Here is a 16,699-nt window from a genome sequence, read left to right as displayed (position 1 = left end):
GGCCCTGCAGACTGGCCTTCTGATGACCCTCAGCTTGATGGCTCACATTCCCTACGGCCAATCGGTTGCTCCGCTCAGCTGCCAAAAGGCGTCCGAGCCATCGCTTGTCACCACCCCCAGAGCCAGCGGCCACCTCCCACCACCTCCCTCTGGGGTCTGCTGTGCCCCTGCCACTCTGCCCCCTGCAAGTCACTCTCTACTTTGCAGCCAGAGCCTCCTGCCCGATGCCTGATCCCGGCGTGTCCCTCCCCTGCTTAAACCCTCCCCAGCTTCCCGTCCTGCAGAAGGGAACTCCAACCCCTTCCCAGGGCCCAGGAGGCCCTGCGTCCTCCGGCCGCCGGCCGCCTGCGATCACAGCTGGCCCGCCTTCCACCGGCCTTCCTTCTGTCTCCTTAGGCGCCATGCCCGTCGCGCCTCCTCCGTGCCGTGGCCCGTCCTTCTCATTACTCAGGTCTTGGGCTCCTGGGCTGAGTCTGCACCCCAGTGTCTCTCCTGTCCCTCTTTCCCAGGGGGTTCCTGTCGCGTGGGCCCGTTTACGTGTTCGGCACCCGTCCGCTCTCCCTAGAGCGTGCGCCGCCCGGGGGCAGGGCTCTGCCTCTCCTGTTTTCTGTTGGCTACTCGGCATCCTCTGCAGTGCCTGGCACACGGCACGTGTTCGAAAGGGGTTCCAGGAGTGCACTTGAACTGGAAGTTGTAACAGGTTGGAAGTTCGTCCTTGTGAACAACCAAGGTCCCTTCTCTTACCAGCTTCCTCTCGCCCCCGAGTCTCCCCTCCCTTTTTGTCCTCTTGCCTTTCGTTTCTGTTGCCAGACCCGTGAATGCCTGTGTCAGCTGCCTGTTCAGCATCTCCACCTGGATGTCTGATGGGCTTCGTCAACGTAACATGGCCAAGAAGGAGCCCTGGAAAGATCCCCCGTTCGCCCCCACCGCGACCTACGTCGCCCCCGTCGCCTCCATCTCAGGAGACGACGGGACAGTTAAACCAGCTGCTCAGGCCCCCAGATCTACTTTTCTCCCATTCTCACATCCAACCCAACAGCGAGTACTGACTTCCCCCCGAGAGCGCGTTCCGTCACTGCACTTCCCACCCCTCTAGGCCAGCTGCCACAGGCTCTGCCCTGGACTACTGTCATTGCCCCCTAACTGGCCGCCCTGCTTCTAATCTAGTTGCCCTACATTCTGTTCTCTTCAGAGCAGCCTCTCAAAAACATAACTCAGACGATTTCACTCCCCTGTTAAGAACTAGCCAATGAATAGTTATTATTCTAATAGTTTTAGAATCAAATCTAACCCCCCTACCCTGCTCTTAAGTCTCCTTATGATATGACCTCTCCCTACTTCTCCAACCCTAGCTGGAGCCCCTCTTTGCCCCTTGCTTCCAGCTAGATTGGCCTTCTTTCTCTACCTTGCACTGCCAAAGTCTCTCCCTGCCCCGGGGCCTTTGCACATGCTGGGCCTTCTGTGTGGAATGCCCTCTTCCAGCTCTTGCTACTTCCATCTCCTTCTCATCATTCAAGTTTCCACTGGACGTTCCTTCTTGGCAAGAGCCCCTCTGACCGCTCTACCGAAAGTGACCACAGCTGCATACTCTTTATAAGACTCCCGTTTCCTTTGGCGGTCTATATCTTTTTTATTTATGTGCTTTGGGGCTTCTTTCCCCCACTGGTATGAACGCAGTGACCTTGTCTATTCTGGTCACTGACATATGCCTAGAACCACTGGTCTAGTGCATCTAGGGGACGCAGTAGATCATGTCTGGTGAAGGCATGTGACTTAAAAATGTTTTGGGGCTGAGGCATAGTTCCCGACAGTAGTGTTTGCCTTTCAGTGGGGACATCCGAGGAACATTTTCATTAAAGAGACCGAAGCTATTAAAACTCCCCTGAAGATCTAGGGCTTTACTGTTTACAAAGTACTTGCACGTGGTTTCCCATGTGATGATGGGGGATTTATTTAATAAGTATTCTTTGTGCTATACTGTATTCCAGTCCCTCGCTAGTGGGATGGTGTTTGGGATGTGTCCTCGGGCTCATCGTCCACGGGGCTGCCGCTTGGACGCTTCAGAGTGGGCTCCCAAGGCCTGTCGTTGAGGTGAATGCAGCCCCAGGTTCAGAACTAGGGGAGCCGTTTGTGTTCTGACTGTACTACTCTGGGCCGTGTGACCTGAGGCAAGTTGCTTGGCTTCTCCAAACTGAAGCTCGCGTGGAAAATAGAGATAATAGTAATAAAGAGCTTGAAGGGTTAAGGGTCTCCTTCAACCCATTTCTCCTCCCACTGGCGCCACTGTCCGTGCTCCCAGCTCTCCTGACTTCTCTCCTGCCTGCCCACAGCCAAGCCCGGTCTGCGTCCTTCACAGGGAGGCTCGGTTCTGAGAGCCTGCCTTCCTGGCACGTGCTCACCCGCTGAGCTCGCTTCTTGTCCATGACGGCCGCACAGGCTGGGGTTGTCCTGCCGGAACGTCTGTGTTCATCAGAGGTCAGGGCTTTTAACTTGAAAGGGCAGGTCTTTCGTGGAGGAGCCGAGTTCTGCAGCAGACAGACGAGAGAGAGAAGTTTCTTGGCTGAGTGAAGGGGCCCTTTGCTCTGACCCTCAGATCACATAGAAGGCAGTGGGCTCTCCGTACTGGTTTGTACCTGCAAGAACAGTCTAGACAGCAAGCGTGAGGTGAGTGTGTGACACCTGCCCGTCTCCCCCCGCCACTCTTGCCTCCCTCCCATCAACTTCCCTGCTGCAGCCAAGGTGGGTCCTTCACAGCACAGGTGTGATTGGGTCAAACCTCTGCTTACAACTCTACAGTGGGTTCCACTGCTCTTAGAACAAACCCCCAGTCGTTAATCCGGCCAACCGGGTTCAGCATGAGGCTCCTGCCTGCCCCTCCCATCTTACCTCTCCAGGAGCTGCCGTGCCCTTTGCACTCCCATCCCTGGGCCTCTCGGTTCCTAGAGAGGGCCTCGTGCCCTGTGACCACAGGTCCTTTGCACAGGCTGCCCTTCCCATCACTTCCTTCCACACCTAGATCTTGGCCTAGTTAACTCCTTCTCATCCTTAAGATCTCAGGCCCCTCCCGGTCCGAGTTGGAGTTTTCTCTTCTCCCTTCTTCATCTGACTGTGGCTTTTCCTCTAATTTGCGGTGATTTGCTTAAAGTCCTTATTCCCCCCTCGAATCCTGTCAGGATAGTTTTTCTCACCATTACCCGATGCGTAGACTAGTTGTGCTGAGCGAAGCCTTGTTGAGGAAGCAGGTGTATGAGCGGGGCGGCAGGTCAGAGTGAGCTGGGAAGTTTGGGAGAGGCACCAGGGCTCCGCAGCTGCGTGGCCGTGCCTGGGGAGGCCTAGACAAGGCCACAGCCCCAGGAGGGGCAGCTCGTGTGGCCTTTTACACCAAGGCAGCCCTGTAAGAATTGCCACTTCTGACTGAGGAGCTGATTCCATGCCCAGGGGCGTCTCTGCGTGAAGAGAAGATCTGAACACGTACTGGATGCCTTAGTCAGCTCAGGCTACTGGAACAAAACACCACAGGCTGAGTGGCTCACACAGCAGAAATTCATTTCCTCGTGATTCTGGAGGCTAGAAGTCTCGAGATCAGGGTGTCACCAGGGTTGGTTTCTCCTGAGGCCTCTCTCCTTGCCTTGCAGACAGCCGCCTTCCTGCTGTGTCCACGCGGGCTTGTTCTCTGTGGGTGTGCACGTCTGTGTCCAGATCTCCCTTTCTTGTAAGGACACCAGTCAGAACAGCATAGAGGCTGCGCTAACATGCGCATTTTAACTTACTCACCTCTGTCAAGGCCGTCACTCCAAATACAGCCACATCTGAGGTCCTGGGGGTCAGAGCTTCAACCTATGAATTTGGGGGGATGCAATCCCTCTCATAACAACGGGGTGATGGAAATGATCTGATCCCAGACTCTAAGAGGGGACACACCGAGGCAGACCCAGACAGGGACCTAAGTTATTTCTGAATAAGACCACGTACAACATCTTCATGTCCATGACCAAACTTCTACCCAAAAAAGTACAATGTGGCCAAGGGAGCGTGGTACCTATTTCTCTCCCCGCGCCTGCCCTCCCCTCCCATTCCCACCATCAGTCGGGGGTTCACGGGGAAGCTCCTCTCCGCGTGGGCTGCGCGACCCCTCAGGAGGCACTGCTACCTGTCCCCCCGGCACGTGCACCTGCACCCGGGGTCACAGGCAAACGGCTGTTGGGAAGCAGATGCCCTTTTCCGGGGAAGGAATCTTCAGGGCTGGCTTCCCGGACGGTGGGCTCTACAGAGGGGTGGGGCTGGGGCAGCCGAGAAAGGCCTCAGCGTGAGTTTGGAGGCAAAGGTGGGCAGGGAGCTGGAGGGGGAAGCAGAGCCCTTTGCCCCGGGGGGAGCAGGGGCCAAGCAGGGAGGTGCAGGGGCCGGGGCTGCGGCAGGAGGACGGAAGAGGAAACACACGGTGCTGGGACCTGGGGACGCAGAGGGGTCAGACCCAGTGTCTTGGCTTGAGGAGTTCCGCTCAGGTGGGGAGACACGTGGGGATACAGAGAGCGATGCTCTGTGGCCAGAGCCCAGCCGGGCGCCGGCACAGAAAACGCGCTGGACTCGTGCACGGAATGAACGAGGCTGTGCTGCCCCGAGAGGGACGGGCTGGTCCCCTCCCAGAGGAGGCTGAGTGGGAGCTGGCCAGGTTGGCAGTGGGAAGGATGGAACAGCTCCGGAGGAAGAGAGCCCCGGGCACGCCCGCCCGTCTGCACTCTGGCCACATCCTGATGGCGGCGACGTCTCACTTCAGCCTTCCGTGTGTGCCTTCCAAGCCTAATTGGGCGTGCCTGCTTGTACGGCCCTTTATGGTGTGCACGGCGCTGTCAGGCGTCGTCGGGAGGTGGTGTGACTGGGAATTTGGTATTCAGCTGTATTATTGAGTTCACAGACTCGTTCAGAAATCGAACCGAACAAGGGATTTGCAAAACAGTTTCAAACGGAGCAGCCCGACTACATTTCCCATGACAATCAGCTTGTTTACCACTCCGAGGTGCCCCCCCCCCCCGTAACTGCTGTGGACACGCTCATTTGCATGCCAATACCCAGAATGCTTTTCCGGCCCCACTGAGCTTGGGTTCTGCCAGGGAGCTGAAAGGTTTATTTATACATACAATACATGACAACTTCATTTTCTGAAGCATCTTTCATACAAACCGTATCCCCCAAATGCCTTAAGTTGGTGAAAGAATTTTAAAATCCTTTTAGAGTTCAAACCCTTCTTTCTGGGCTGGAGTTGGTATAACCTGGGCATGTGCAAATTAACATTTTAATTAAAAGATACTGGAGGGAATGGGCGTTGTGGTTATCCGGCAATGTGTCATATTAGGCTTGGTGTCTTGGGCCAAGGTTATGAAGAGGATCTATATGGTACAGACAGATCAGTGGCTGTTAGAGCCAAGCAAAGAGGGGGCCAGGCTCGGAGGGCATTTAACTGGGCGGCTTTCGTACAGCTGGAATTCCTTTGCATCCTGGCCCCTGAGAAGGCATTCATCTAGGGGCACTGGGCACCGTGGCACAGGTGATAGAAACACACGTAGCTATGTGCAGTTTCCCAATTTTAAGAGCGTAACAGAAAAAACCAATGTGAATTGGTAAACCTGCGAGCTCTCAGGAGAGGGGCTGGGCTTTGAGAGTTGTTCCTTAGTGGAAGGGGAGACCTTCTGCCTTTTTGTCCCCAGAGGAAGGCAAATGTAAGAGTCCTTTAGGAAAGCCAAATGTGAAGGTATCATATACGAAAAAGTCAAAGTTGTCAAAGGCAACTTTTTCTGTGTGTGTGTGATATGCGGGCCTCTCACCGCTGTGGCCTCTGCCGTTGCGGAGCACAGGCTCCGGACGCGCAGGCGCAGCGGCCACGGCTCACGGGCCCAGCCGCTCCGCGGCACGTGGGATCCTCCCGGACCGGGGCACGAACCCGCGTCCCCCGCATCGGCAGGCGGACTCCCAGCCACTGCGCCACCAGGGAAGCCCAAAGGCAACTTTTTAAAATGGTTTGGTGTTTTAGTTTTGGAATCGCTTTTGCAGCCACTAGGCTTGGATGTCGGAGCGGCAGGAGAGGGAGGCCGTGGTGTCTAAGACCCCCAGCTGTGTGAAGTGGGTAGCCAGGCCGTTTACCTTGCTGGACAGCAAGTTAACAAACCCCATTTCCTGTGCGCTCCTGGGCCTCCAGTCGTGGTGTCCACCTGAGTGCCACCCCTGCCTACAGCCACTGGATTGACATGTGGCTCAGGCAGAGCTGATCTGTGGTTAGGATGGCCACCTCTAGGGTTGCCACCTTGGACAACCCCTGCCACCACTCTGGCATCACCACGGGACTCGGGGAGAGAAACACAGTCTTGCTTTAAAAAAAAAAAAAAAAAAATTATTTATTTATTTATTGGCTGCGTTGGGTCTTCGTTTCTGTGCGAGGGCTTTTCTCTAGTTGCGGCGAGCGGGGGCCACTCTTCATCGCGGTGCGCGCCCCTCTCGCTGTCGTGGTCTCTCCCGTTGCGGAGCACAGGCTCCGGACGCGCAGGCTCAGTAGTTGTGGCTCACGGGCCCAGCCGCTCCGCGGCACGTGGGATCCTCCCGGACCAGGGCGCGAACCTGCGTCCCCCGCATCGGCAGGCGGACTCCCAACCACCGCGCCACCAGGGAAGCCCCCACGCTCTTGCTTTCTTGCCAAGGCCGTTTAGCCAGGACAATGTAAGCCTGGAGTCTGCTGTCACCGTTGCCCCGTTTTGCCTGCCCCCAGCACCACACTCTGCCTCTCAGGACAGAGTCTCTGCAACAGGAAAGAAGGAGGTAGAAGCACACACAGGAGAGAAGCCAAGGGAGGCCGGAGAGGGTGAGCTGTCTCCCCGCAGCATCACTCGCTCGAGCTCCTGAGGACAGCCCCACGAGGGATGTAATCGGTTCTGTGAGCCAAGAGACGCCTTTTAGCTTCAAGTAACTTGAATTCAGCTCCTGACACAAGTGAGAAAAAGGGTTGTGGTGAGAAAAGCTATCGAGCACCTCTAGGCCACTGTGCACTACCACGGAGAGTCTTGGAGAGAGGGGAGATTCCTCCCTGTTAAGAGCAAAATAACCACACCGACTGAGCAGTTCTGTGAATGTGGGTCCAAAGGGGACAGCCACCTGTCCCCCTTGGCAGGACAAACGGAGAGGTCGTGTCCTGCGCAGGCCTGAGCACAGCTTCCCCGCAGGTGTGAAAATGGGAGGAGGGGCTGCTTCTGCTGCCCCAGGAAGCCCGGCGCTGCTCCAGGGTGAAGCCAGCCCATGCTGCAGCTGTGACTCATGCTGTAACATCTGGATGATGCACTCCATGCGCCCAAGTCTGACTGCCCCCGTGCGTCCAAAGGGAATGCACGGGCACCAGCCTGAAAGCATGCCGTAACATCTGGATGATGCACTCTGTGCGCCCAAGTCTGACTGCTCCTGTGCGTCCAAAGGGAATGCACGGGCACCAGCCTGAAAGCCCTGGTCCGGGCAATCCTACGTAAAGGAGTACCGGTCACCCGGTCAGAACTGAGATTCGGTTCCTCGGACACAACAGCCATGCTGGTCCCAGGTCTGTTCACGCTCCTCTGCAGGATCTAAATGGCTCATACGTGGCATGGATTCCTGACTCACTCAGAGCTCTCGGTTGCAGGCAACAGAAACAAATTCCCGCTACGTAAGAGGAAAAGGTACTGAATGAAAGGCCATCTGAGAGTTCACAGAAAGCTGGTGAAACGGCCCGGAAACCAGTCAGGAAGGGAGGGTGGATACAGCCAAGGTCACACCCCCGGACAGTCTCATTAGATGTCCCTCTGGGGCTCCCAGCCTGGGCAATTCCCGCTACCAATGTCATAGGTCACCTGCTGGCACTCAGAGGCTCCCAGCTTCACAGCCACAGGAAACAACCTCTAACTGAAACATGCAACTCTGTGTCACTCCCCTCCAGATTCAGACTTCTGGGGAAAATGTTGGGTCCAGGTCCTATGCCCATGCCTGATTTGCCGGGGAGGGGGACAAGCAGTAAATATCGAATCCTCTAATTGGATTCTGTCGTGGAAATTAGCACCCTGGCTCCGGGGAACTCCCACAATGTGTGAATGTCTACCTCAGCGGATGCCTCCTTTTTTTCCCAGAACTTACCTTAATTTACATTTGAGAAAAGAAAATCTAGATGCTTATTGGAGAGAGGGGGAATGGTCCTGGCCAGAAAAAGAAGAAACCTCACTAATGTCAGTGACACCCCCGACTTTAGAGAAGAGGAAGCTGAGATCCAGGAAGATGAGGATTCATCCAAAGTTGGTGGCATAACTGGGGCTGGACCTCAGGCGTCCAAGGGGGACAGCTACCTCAGAGGGGCCCGACTCCCAGCCCAGTGTTCTTTGCTCTACATTCTTCTTATATTCCTACCTTAGCATGGGGAGTGTGTGTCTAGAGAGCCCCACCCTGATCAGAAATTGTCTTGGTCTGCTAGGGCTGCCATGCAAAATGCCACAGACTGCGTGGCTTAACAACAGAAGTGTATTTTCTCTCACTTATGGAGGCTGGAGGTCTCAGATCAAGGTGTCGGCAGTGTTCATTTCTCCTGAGGCCCCTCTCCTTGGTTTACCTTCTCCCCGTGCCTTCACATGTCTGTCCCTCCGGGTGTGCTCACGTCCGGCGTCTCATCCTCTTCTTGGGAGGACACCAGTCATCTCGGATTAGGGCCCCACCCTTACAACCTCATCTAACCTAATTACCTCTTCAAAGACTCCATCTCCAAACGTGGTTACATCCTGAGGTACTGCAGGTTGGGGCTTCAACATATAAATTGGGGGGTGGGGTGGGGCACAACCCAGCCTGTAACAGAGCTGCTCCCCAAACTCTCCACATCAGGGCACCGAGGAGGCAGACGTCTGCTTCTCTCTGGCACTCGCTGGGAACAGGGAGCCTCCCGTGATCCAAAAGCCTGGGGTCCAGCGGGACCAGCAGGGGACGCTCCTCTCTGCAGGGCTCTGAGCCCCGCTGTGCACTCACGCCCAGTGCCCTGACTGTGGCGGCTCCTGAGGGCAGCACCTGCCTCACCCACTACTGCCTGAAACCATGCCCCGTCGAGCACCTGCCAATGTGCCTTGGGCCGCACTTCCTCCCCAGCTGGGAAGGAAGGCCCGCTCACAGACAGAAGCCTGCACACCAGGATGCAAGGTGTCAGGACCAAGGCCTTGGATTTCTTGGTGGTTTCCAGGGAGATTTCTAGTAGAACCAGGGCTTGGATTCATAGCGACAGGATGACGTAAAGCAGGGCATTCAACCGCAGGGTAACCTGGTTCTCCTCCAAGTTTCTTTTTTTTTTTTTTAAACCCCACACATTTGTTTATTTATTTATTTTTGGCCGTGTTGGGTCTTCGTTTCTGTGCGAGGGCTTTCTCTAGTTGTGGCGAGCGGTGCGCGGGCCTCCCACTGTCACGGCCTCTCCTGTTGCGGAGCACAGGCTCCGGACGCGCAGGCTCAGTAGTTGTGGCGCACGGACCTAGTTGCTCCGCGGCACGTGGGATCCTCCCAGACCAGGGCTCGAACCCGTGTCCCCCGCATCGGCAGGCGGATCCTCAACCACTGCGCCACCAGGGAAGCCCTCCTCCAAGTTTCTTTACCTTCCTTTCGTTTCAGCGTCTCTAACACACGCACACACACACGCTTCTATTAGGGTGTCCGTATTCGAAGCCCACCTGTTGATCACCACGTGCGAGACTGGGGGAAGCTGGACGGGTGGTGTCACTGCCTCGCTGGAATCAGCTTATTCCTGACTCTGTGGGCGAGCCCGGTTCTGAGTCACTGCACACAGCACCTCATCCCCAGAGCTCAGGCTCGGGGGCACATGCCCCAGGCAACCGTGATCCATGCCAGGGAGGCTTCTGCGACCCTTCCCCTGACCTCTGCCCCCTGGTTTGCTCTTACGCGTCCCCTGCATCCCTTCCCCTTCAGGGACTTTCTGCTCTTTGCCCTTCCAGACGCTTTTCTCAGCAAAAGTGAACGCTTTGCTCAGTGGTAGCTACTCTCATGGTTACTTGTGTTGAACCAAATACGGGAGGCCTTAGTCAAAAAGAATCGATTTCTAGTTTCAGACTTTCAGTCATTGAAAGTCTGCAGTGGTGGCGGTGGTGAGTGTGTGAGTGTGTCTATGACTGAGGGGGACACCACCCAGGCTCCTGAAATGTTTCCCCCCAAAGCTCGGTCTTGTGGGTACCCATGTGCACAACGGAAGAGGAAGCCGCGTCGTCTACAGGTCATGGGACAAATGGATAGGATGTTCTTGGAAAGGCCCTAGCGGCTCTGTAATCTCTGCTAGCCCGGCACGCCTCGGATTGATTCACCCTTTCAACCCAGACGCCCAGGCCTGTCCAGACTAGGGGGGCCATGCTCCCACTGTGCAGGCATCTTTTTTTTTTTTTTTTTTTTTTTGCGGTACGCGGGCCTCTCACTGTTGTGGCCTCTCCCGTTGCGGACGCGCAGGCGCAGCGGCCACGGCTCACGGGCCCAGCCGCTCCGCGGCACGTGGGATCTTCCCGGACCGGGGCGCGAACCCATGCCCCCTGCACCGGCAGGCGGACTCCCAACCACTGCGCCACCAGGGAAGCTCTGTGCAGGCATCTTTGGTCTCTCCCCTCGGACCCCCACTCATCTTCTCTTTCCCCTTCCTCCTCTCAAGCCCCCCCCGAGTGCAGAGTCCAGTGCTCCGGATGGAGAAGGTCCACTTATTCCATGAGGGATGGATGAAGGGAAGGAGAGAGGTGTGCTTGGAGCTAGGCTGCCAAATCCTGGCCGCTGTGGACTGGCCAGCTTCAGCAGAAAAGACACAAGTCTAAATCAGTGCTTCTCAACCTGAAGAGTGCTTCTCAAGGGGGCATTTGGCAGTGTCTGGGGACATTTTTGGTTGTCACAACTGGCGGAAGGGGTGCTACTGGCCTCTAGTGGGTAGAGGCCAGGGACGCTGTGAAACATCCCACAATGCACAGGGCAGTCCCCACAGGAAGAATTCTTCAGCCCAAAATGTCAGTAGTGAGGAAGTTGAGGAGCTGGTCTAAATGCAGGTGGAAAGAGTCCCTCTCTGGCCTTCAGTGAGTCCCGGCACCTGGGCAGTGCCCGGCCAAGCAGAGCCCACCCTACTCCAGGGAGTCCTGGAGATACTTGCATCTGTGCGTGTTCTCCAGCCCTGCAGTGGTAGACTTGGGTAGCAGCCTGTGCGTGAGTGGTCGCTTTCCGGCTTTCAGAAAATAATTCCGCGCTATGCCCCGGGGCACAGCTATAGGCATGACAAGTGACAAGTGACAATAAGAGCAATGTTGTTAGTTAGCATTTATTGAAACTCGGCAGACCTTGTGCTTAGCAATTTATGTGAATTCTATGCTTGAATATTGCACGACAACCCAGCAAAGGAACTATTAACACAATCCCCGTTTACAGAGGAAGAAACTGAGGCTTAGGAAGAACCAGTGGTTTGCCCAAGATTACCCAGCCCGTAAGTAAATGGTGGAAATGGGTTGCAAAGCCGGTCACTTGGATTCTAGCATCCAAACTCCTGGCCACTAAACCACAGAGAAAAGAAAGATGCTGCCCCTGAAATAAACTCAGGGGTCTGTATGTGGATTAGTCATACTCAATGATAATTTCCAGGAAATTGCGTCCTGATAAGATAACTCAGTTTGATTTTTATTTCACAATTTGCCTTGCAAACCCCAAATTCCAGCTCAAAATAGGATGGTTAGACTGAATTGTCTCCCCAAATAAGAAGCTCCATTTCCGCAGACGCGCCTGCCTTGGCCCCAACGCAGGCAGCAGAGTCGGTCTGGACCGACAGAGACTGCAGAGTGAGGACTGAAGAGAGTCGGGACTCAAAAGCCGGTAGCCGCCCCTGCAGGCGGCGGCTGGATGCCCAGAGCCCCCGCGCGCCGAAGCCGCGTCCACGCCCCGCAGCGTCGCCCTCTTGTCACCGCCTTGGTCACCACTGGATCCGCCGCAAGGACGCTGCGTTTATTTTTTTCCCCACCGCTCACCAGGAAAGCCCACCGGAAAGCGAAAAAGCTGGTTTTCTGGGAGCGGGACGGGGAAGTGAAGTCTTGGGTAGAGAAAGATGAGAGGGAGAAAAGCGCGCTCCCGGGAGAACCGGAGCCGCGTGGACACGGCGCGCAGCAGTGGATCTGCGGCTTCTGCGAGCAGCTGGGACAGGAGGGGCCGCTGCACAGGATGGCAACACTGAAGGAGTCGGGGGTAGCTTGAGGTGGGGGGGTGCGGATCCAACCTCTTCACGACGCATGAAGCCCAGTTTCCGGCTCCCTCAGTAAGGCACCTCTCCCCACCTCCCCACGCCAACACCCCCCCCCTCCGCCCTCCCCAGCTCGCACGCATCTCCGAAACTGCATTTGTGGTCCTGGGGTGTGTCACCGAGAGCCAGCGGAAGCCTGTCTCAGGTGCGCCTCCCGGCCCCCCATAATCCAGGAAAGGTGCTGGCTCAAAGCGAGCCCTGCGGCTCCACCGTGGACCCGTCCCCCGGGGGGCCCTGCGGCGGCCGGGTCCCAACCCTCAAAAGTACACTGGTGGGTAGCGCTGGCGCTAAAGGATGCGCAAGTTCACTACCGAAGGGCTCTTAGAGCAGCCGGTTAGCCGCCCCAAACTCGGAAAGCGTCAGAATCACTGATAATAACACGCTCGTTGGTATTCTATTCAGGGTGTGCCCTAAAGCACCCCGGCTTCGGCTTCGGCTTGTATTGGTACAATGGGCCCTCCCGGGAGGCGGAGAACTGGTCTCCCGTGAGACGGGGGTTCAGACTGACGGGGACGGGGGTCTGAGCGAGGGTGCCAGGGGCGCGCGTGCCAGGCTTTCGTCTGCCTGGGGCACACCCCATGCGTCTGCTCCGGGGGGAACCAGGAGTGGCCTCTCCGTGGGGAGCCAGATCGCGCCCACCTTTATTCTAGCGGAACTGGAGAGAGAACCCCCGCCTTCAGATGACCCCGCCTGTGTTGAGCAACCTCAACTGGAGCGACGTGTGTTTGCTCTGCCTAAATACTCGGAGTCCGGAGTCCGGCGCCCCCCAGGGTGTGCGTGGGGTGTGTGTGTGTGTGTGTGTGTGTGGCGGAGAGATTTCTGGCAGGAAAAGAAGTGACCCAGGCCCCTAGGACGTGGAATGGGGGGCTTGGGGAGGTCGTGAGAATCCGGACCCGCTGATTCACGTATCCCATTTCCTGAGCTGCAGAAACTCCCACTCGGGTGGCCGTGCGCCCTCCGCCTCCGCGGAGCCCGCGCACCCCCTGCGTCTCTTTCTCCACGTTCGAGTGAAACCCCCAGCGTATCTCCAGAGGAGGGCTGGGGGGTGGATGATAAATCGTAGGGGGCTGTGGGATTCTAACAAGAATCCGTGAGAACGTAACGTCTCGGAGCCACCGGCTCCGGGAACCCCGGCGCCGGATCTTTCTGGGTCCCCGAAATCGCGGCCAGCGGTCTGGGGGTAGGGACCCCGCTAATGGCATGTGCCTTAAAGCAAAGCGAGAGGGTCTTTCCAAGAGGAGGCCGCACCATTTCGCTGGGAAGTTGTCCCTAACAAATACGATAGATTAAAATAAATAGATTGATAACAAGTTATCCATCCGAGCTCAGCAAAGGACTGAGTCCCGCGGCTCGCGCGGGAGCGGTCGCTGACCTTGGCGATGGCGGTCGGGACAGCCGAGCCCAGGGGGCTGGAGGTGGGGCCGGATCCCAGGTGGGACGGGGGGCGCCGCAGGGGGCAGGTCTACGGGCACAGCGCGGGGAGCGCCCGCCCTTCCCTTCGGACGGGGCTCTGCTCTCTCCTGCAGGGGTGCACTTGACCGAGTCGGACAGGAGGCCGGGGAGCGCACCCGACCCGGTCGGTGGGCGCCGAAGGCGGAGTCTCGGGGGCTGAGGGTGCAGAGAGGGGTTGACGAGCTGCAAGGTGAGGAGCGGAGCTGACTCCGCCACCCTGCCCCGCCCGGGCCCAGCAGGAAGCCCCAACCTGGCGGGGGATCCCGAGCCACGTGGATTTCTAAGAAAAAAAAAAAGTTTATTTAAACTTTTGTACATAAATAAATAAATAAATATCTTCTGGTATTACAGAGACCTTAACAGTTACAAGCTAGGCTGGGGCAGGGCCGGGGTCTGGGAGGAGAGGGGTCGTCAGAGGCAGAGAGCCGGCCTCGGGGGGGATGCAGAGCGCCGCCGAAACAGAGTGAATCGGTTTCCCCAACACGAATACCACGGGAGGCAATTTCGCTCGTGGGAGAGGAGCCACGGGCACAGCAAGGTCTGACGGAGGGACGACTGAACTTCGAGGAGCGGAAGAGGAAGGAAAAGAAAAACAAAACCCAGAAGTTCATAGATGTGTCTGGGGGGCGGGGAGGGGGGGAGCGTGGATAAATCACCGCAGGAAAGAGGTGGGGAGGGAAAGACGTAAAAAGGGGAGGGGGGAGCGGATGGGCACCCGAGGGGTCACAGGCCGAGCTTGACGCAGGGTGGAGGGGAGGCGAGGAAGCGGGGAAGCCTGAGCCAGTCCAACGAGGGCGGGCGGGGAGGAGAGGGCGGGCGGGGAGGCGCCGGCGGCCAGCAGGGCGCTGGGCCGGGCCGCTGTGCTGCGTGGCTGAGGACTCGCGCGCGTGCGGCGTGTGCACAGCTCGGAGTCCGCTTTGGACGTCGCGGGCCCCGGGGTGGGGACAGCCGGGTCAGGCGTGCCAAGCTCTCGGCGCTTGCCAGGGCCGGGGACCTCCGCAAAGCCGTGCCAAATCCCTGCGTGGCCGCCATTTGGCAGCGGGTGCCTGGGAAACAGTGCTGGGTCCCAGGACCCGGTCTTCGAGCCGCGGGGAGGGTCTGGGGTGGGCGACCCGGGGAGGCGTGCGCCTAGGGAGTGACCGTGAGATCCCGGTCGTCCTTCCCCGACGAGGATGGAGACATGGGCAATTCGTCGTCATCCTCGGAACACTTGGCTGAGGAGAGCGACGCGCACTTGCAGCCCTGCGGCGCGCCCCCGCCGGCAGCCGCACCCCCGCCGCCGCCGCCGCCGCGGTGGCTGCTGCCTTTGCCCTCCTTCTTGTGCTTCACGCGGCGGTTCTGGAACCAGATCTTCACCTGCTTCTCGGACAGATTCAGGTAGGTCGCGATCTCGATGCGGCGCAGGCGGGACAGGTACATGTTTGCGGCGAACTCGCGCTCCAGCTCCAGCAGCTGCGTGCTGGTGAAGGCGGTGCGCATCCTCTTGCTGCTGGGCAGCTGGTTCGGGCTGCTGTCTGGAGTGGGCAGGGGTGCAGACACGGAAGCGATCAGACCCCTCGCCGCGGGCCCGATCCTCCGGCGGGCGGCCTCTCGCCCACCTCTCTGCCCCGAACACGGTGCCCAGCGGGGTACTCGCGGGCGCCTCCCCGCCGAGCCTCGGGACCCTGGCACTCCCGGAGTCACGCGGCCCCCGCGCTCGCTTCTGGAGCGCCCCGAGCCCCAGCCCTCGTTTCGTCCTGGGAGCCCCCCCGCCGGGGCCTGGACCTCCGGCCTCACCCTCCCCGCCCGTGTCCTGTCCCGTCCCTCCAGCCGCACGCCACCCAGAGCGTCCACTCGGGGGCCCGAAACGGCCCTCACCGCCCGCACAACGCCCAGGGTCCTCTTCCCCCGTGCCCGCCTAGTCAGCTTTCGTCTGCCCGGTCCCCCGGGGCCCCGTCCCCACCCCCCGCCCCACCTCCCCACTCCCCGCCTTACCCAGGGAGATGCAGTGGAACTGCCTGGGGTCGGGCAGCGGATAGGAGGTCTGGTAGAGCGCGGCGGCGGCCGCGGCGGCCGCGGGGCCGTGAGCGACCCCGGGCGACACGGCCGAGTGCTGGCGGCCCAGGGGCGCGTGGCAGTACTGCGAGCCGAAGGGCGGGAAGGACGCCTTGAGCAGAGGCAGCGCGGGCGGCCCGGGGGGCCCGTGCAGCTGCGAGGCGGTGACGCAGAGCGGGCACACGCACAGCAGCCCGGCCTTGCGCGCGTGGCAGGCGCCGGGCGAGAGGCCGTGCAGGGCGTGCGGCGGCGGCACCGCGTAGGGAAAGAGCGGCGGCGGGCTGCCCTCCGGCGCCTTCCTCTCGCCGGCCTCGCGCAGCACCAGCGAGTCCACGAGGAAGGAGCGCGGCATGGCCCCCGTGCGCGGCCGCCCCGCCGCCAGCCCGCTCCCGGCGCCCCGCGGACCTCGGGGCTCGCCACGCACTTCCCCGGGCCGCGGCCGCGCGCAGCTGCCTCTTCCGGGGAGGCGGGAGGCGCCGCTGAAGCCGGGGCTGGAGGCGCCTCCGCTGCAGCCGCGGGCGCCGCCCAGAGAGCGCGGGGTGCTGGCCAGCGCTAGTGGTGCTGAAAGGCGCCGGCGGCGCCGCTTAAATAGGACTATTGCCATGTGATGGGCTACGCCAGGAGCGGCCGGGGCCTCTCAATAGGGTTTTTGTGCCTTTTCTCTTGGCATTCACTCCGCACGCTTCCTCATTATTTCACTTGTTAACTAAATGAACTGCATAATGTACTCCATTCTTGTCAACCCCACCCAAGCCGTAACAGGCGCCCTCGCCCCCTCCTCTCCCCTTTGCGGGTTTATTTTCTCATTCTCCCGCGATTTAATATTCTTTTCTTTCTCTTTATTCCTTACTCGCCTTTGGCTTTGCATCGGCGATCGACCCGTTTATCTTATTGATTTTGCACCCCCCATGCCTCGCT

The 16,699-nt window shown here is 58.8% G+C and overlaps 1 protein-coding gene across 1 annotated transcript; it reads right to left on the bottom strand.

Moving 5' to 3' along the window:
• Window positions 1-14,875: 14,875 nt before the first annotated feature.
• GSX1 (GS homeobox 1) lies at window positions 14,876-16,133 on the bottom strand. Its single transcript, XM_059042112.1, has 2 exons — window positions 15,722-16,133; window positions 14,876-15,261 (listed from the first exon to the last, which is right to left on the bottom strand). Exons 1-2 carry the CDS (start codon window positions 16,131-16,133, stop codon window positions 14,876-14,878), a joined length of 798 nt encoding a protein of 265 aa, XP_058898095.1.
• Between the last annotated feature and the right edge of the window lie 566 nt (window positions 16,134-16,699).

This window comes from Kogia breviceps, chromosome 16 (genome assembly GCF_026419965.1).
Source record: "Kogia breviceps isolate mKogBre1 chromosome 16, mKogBre1 haplotype 1, whole genome shotgun sequence".
Classification (NCBI taxonomy): Eukaryota; Metazoa; Chordata; class Mammalia; order Artiodactyla; family Physeteridae; genus Kogia; species Kogia breviceps.
Note: the sequence above shows the minus strand (reverse complement) of the source record. Positions and strands in the feature narration are given on the sequence as shown.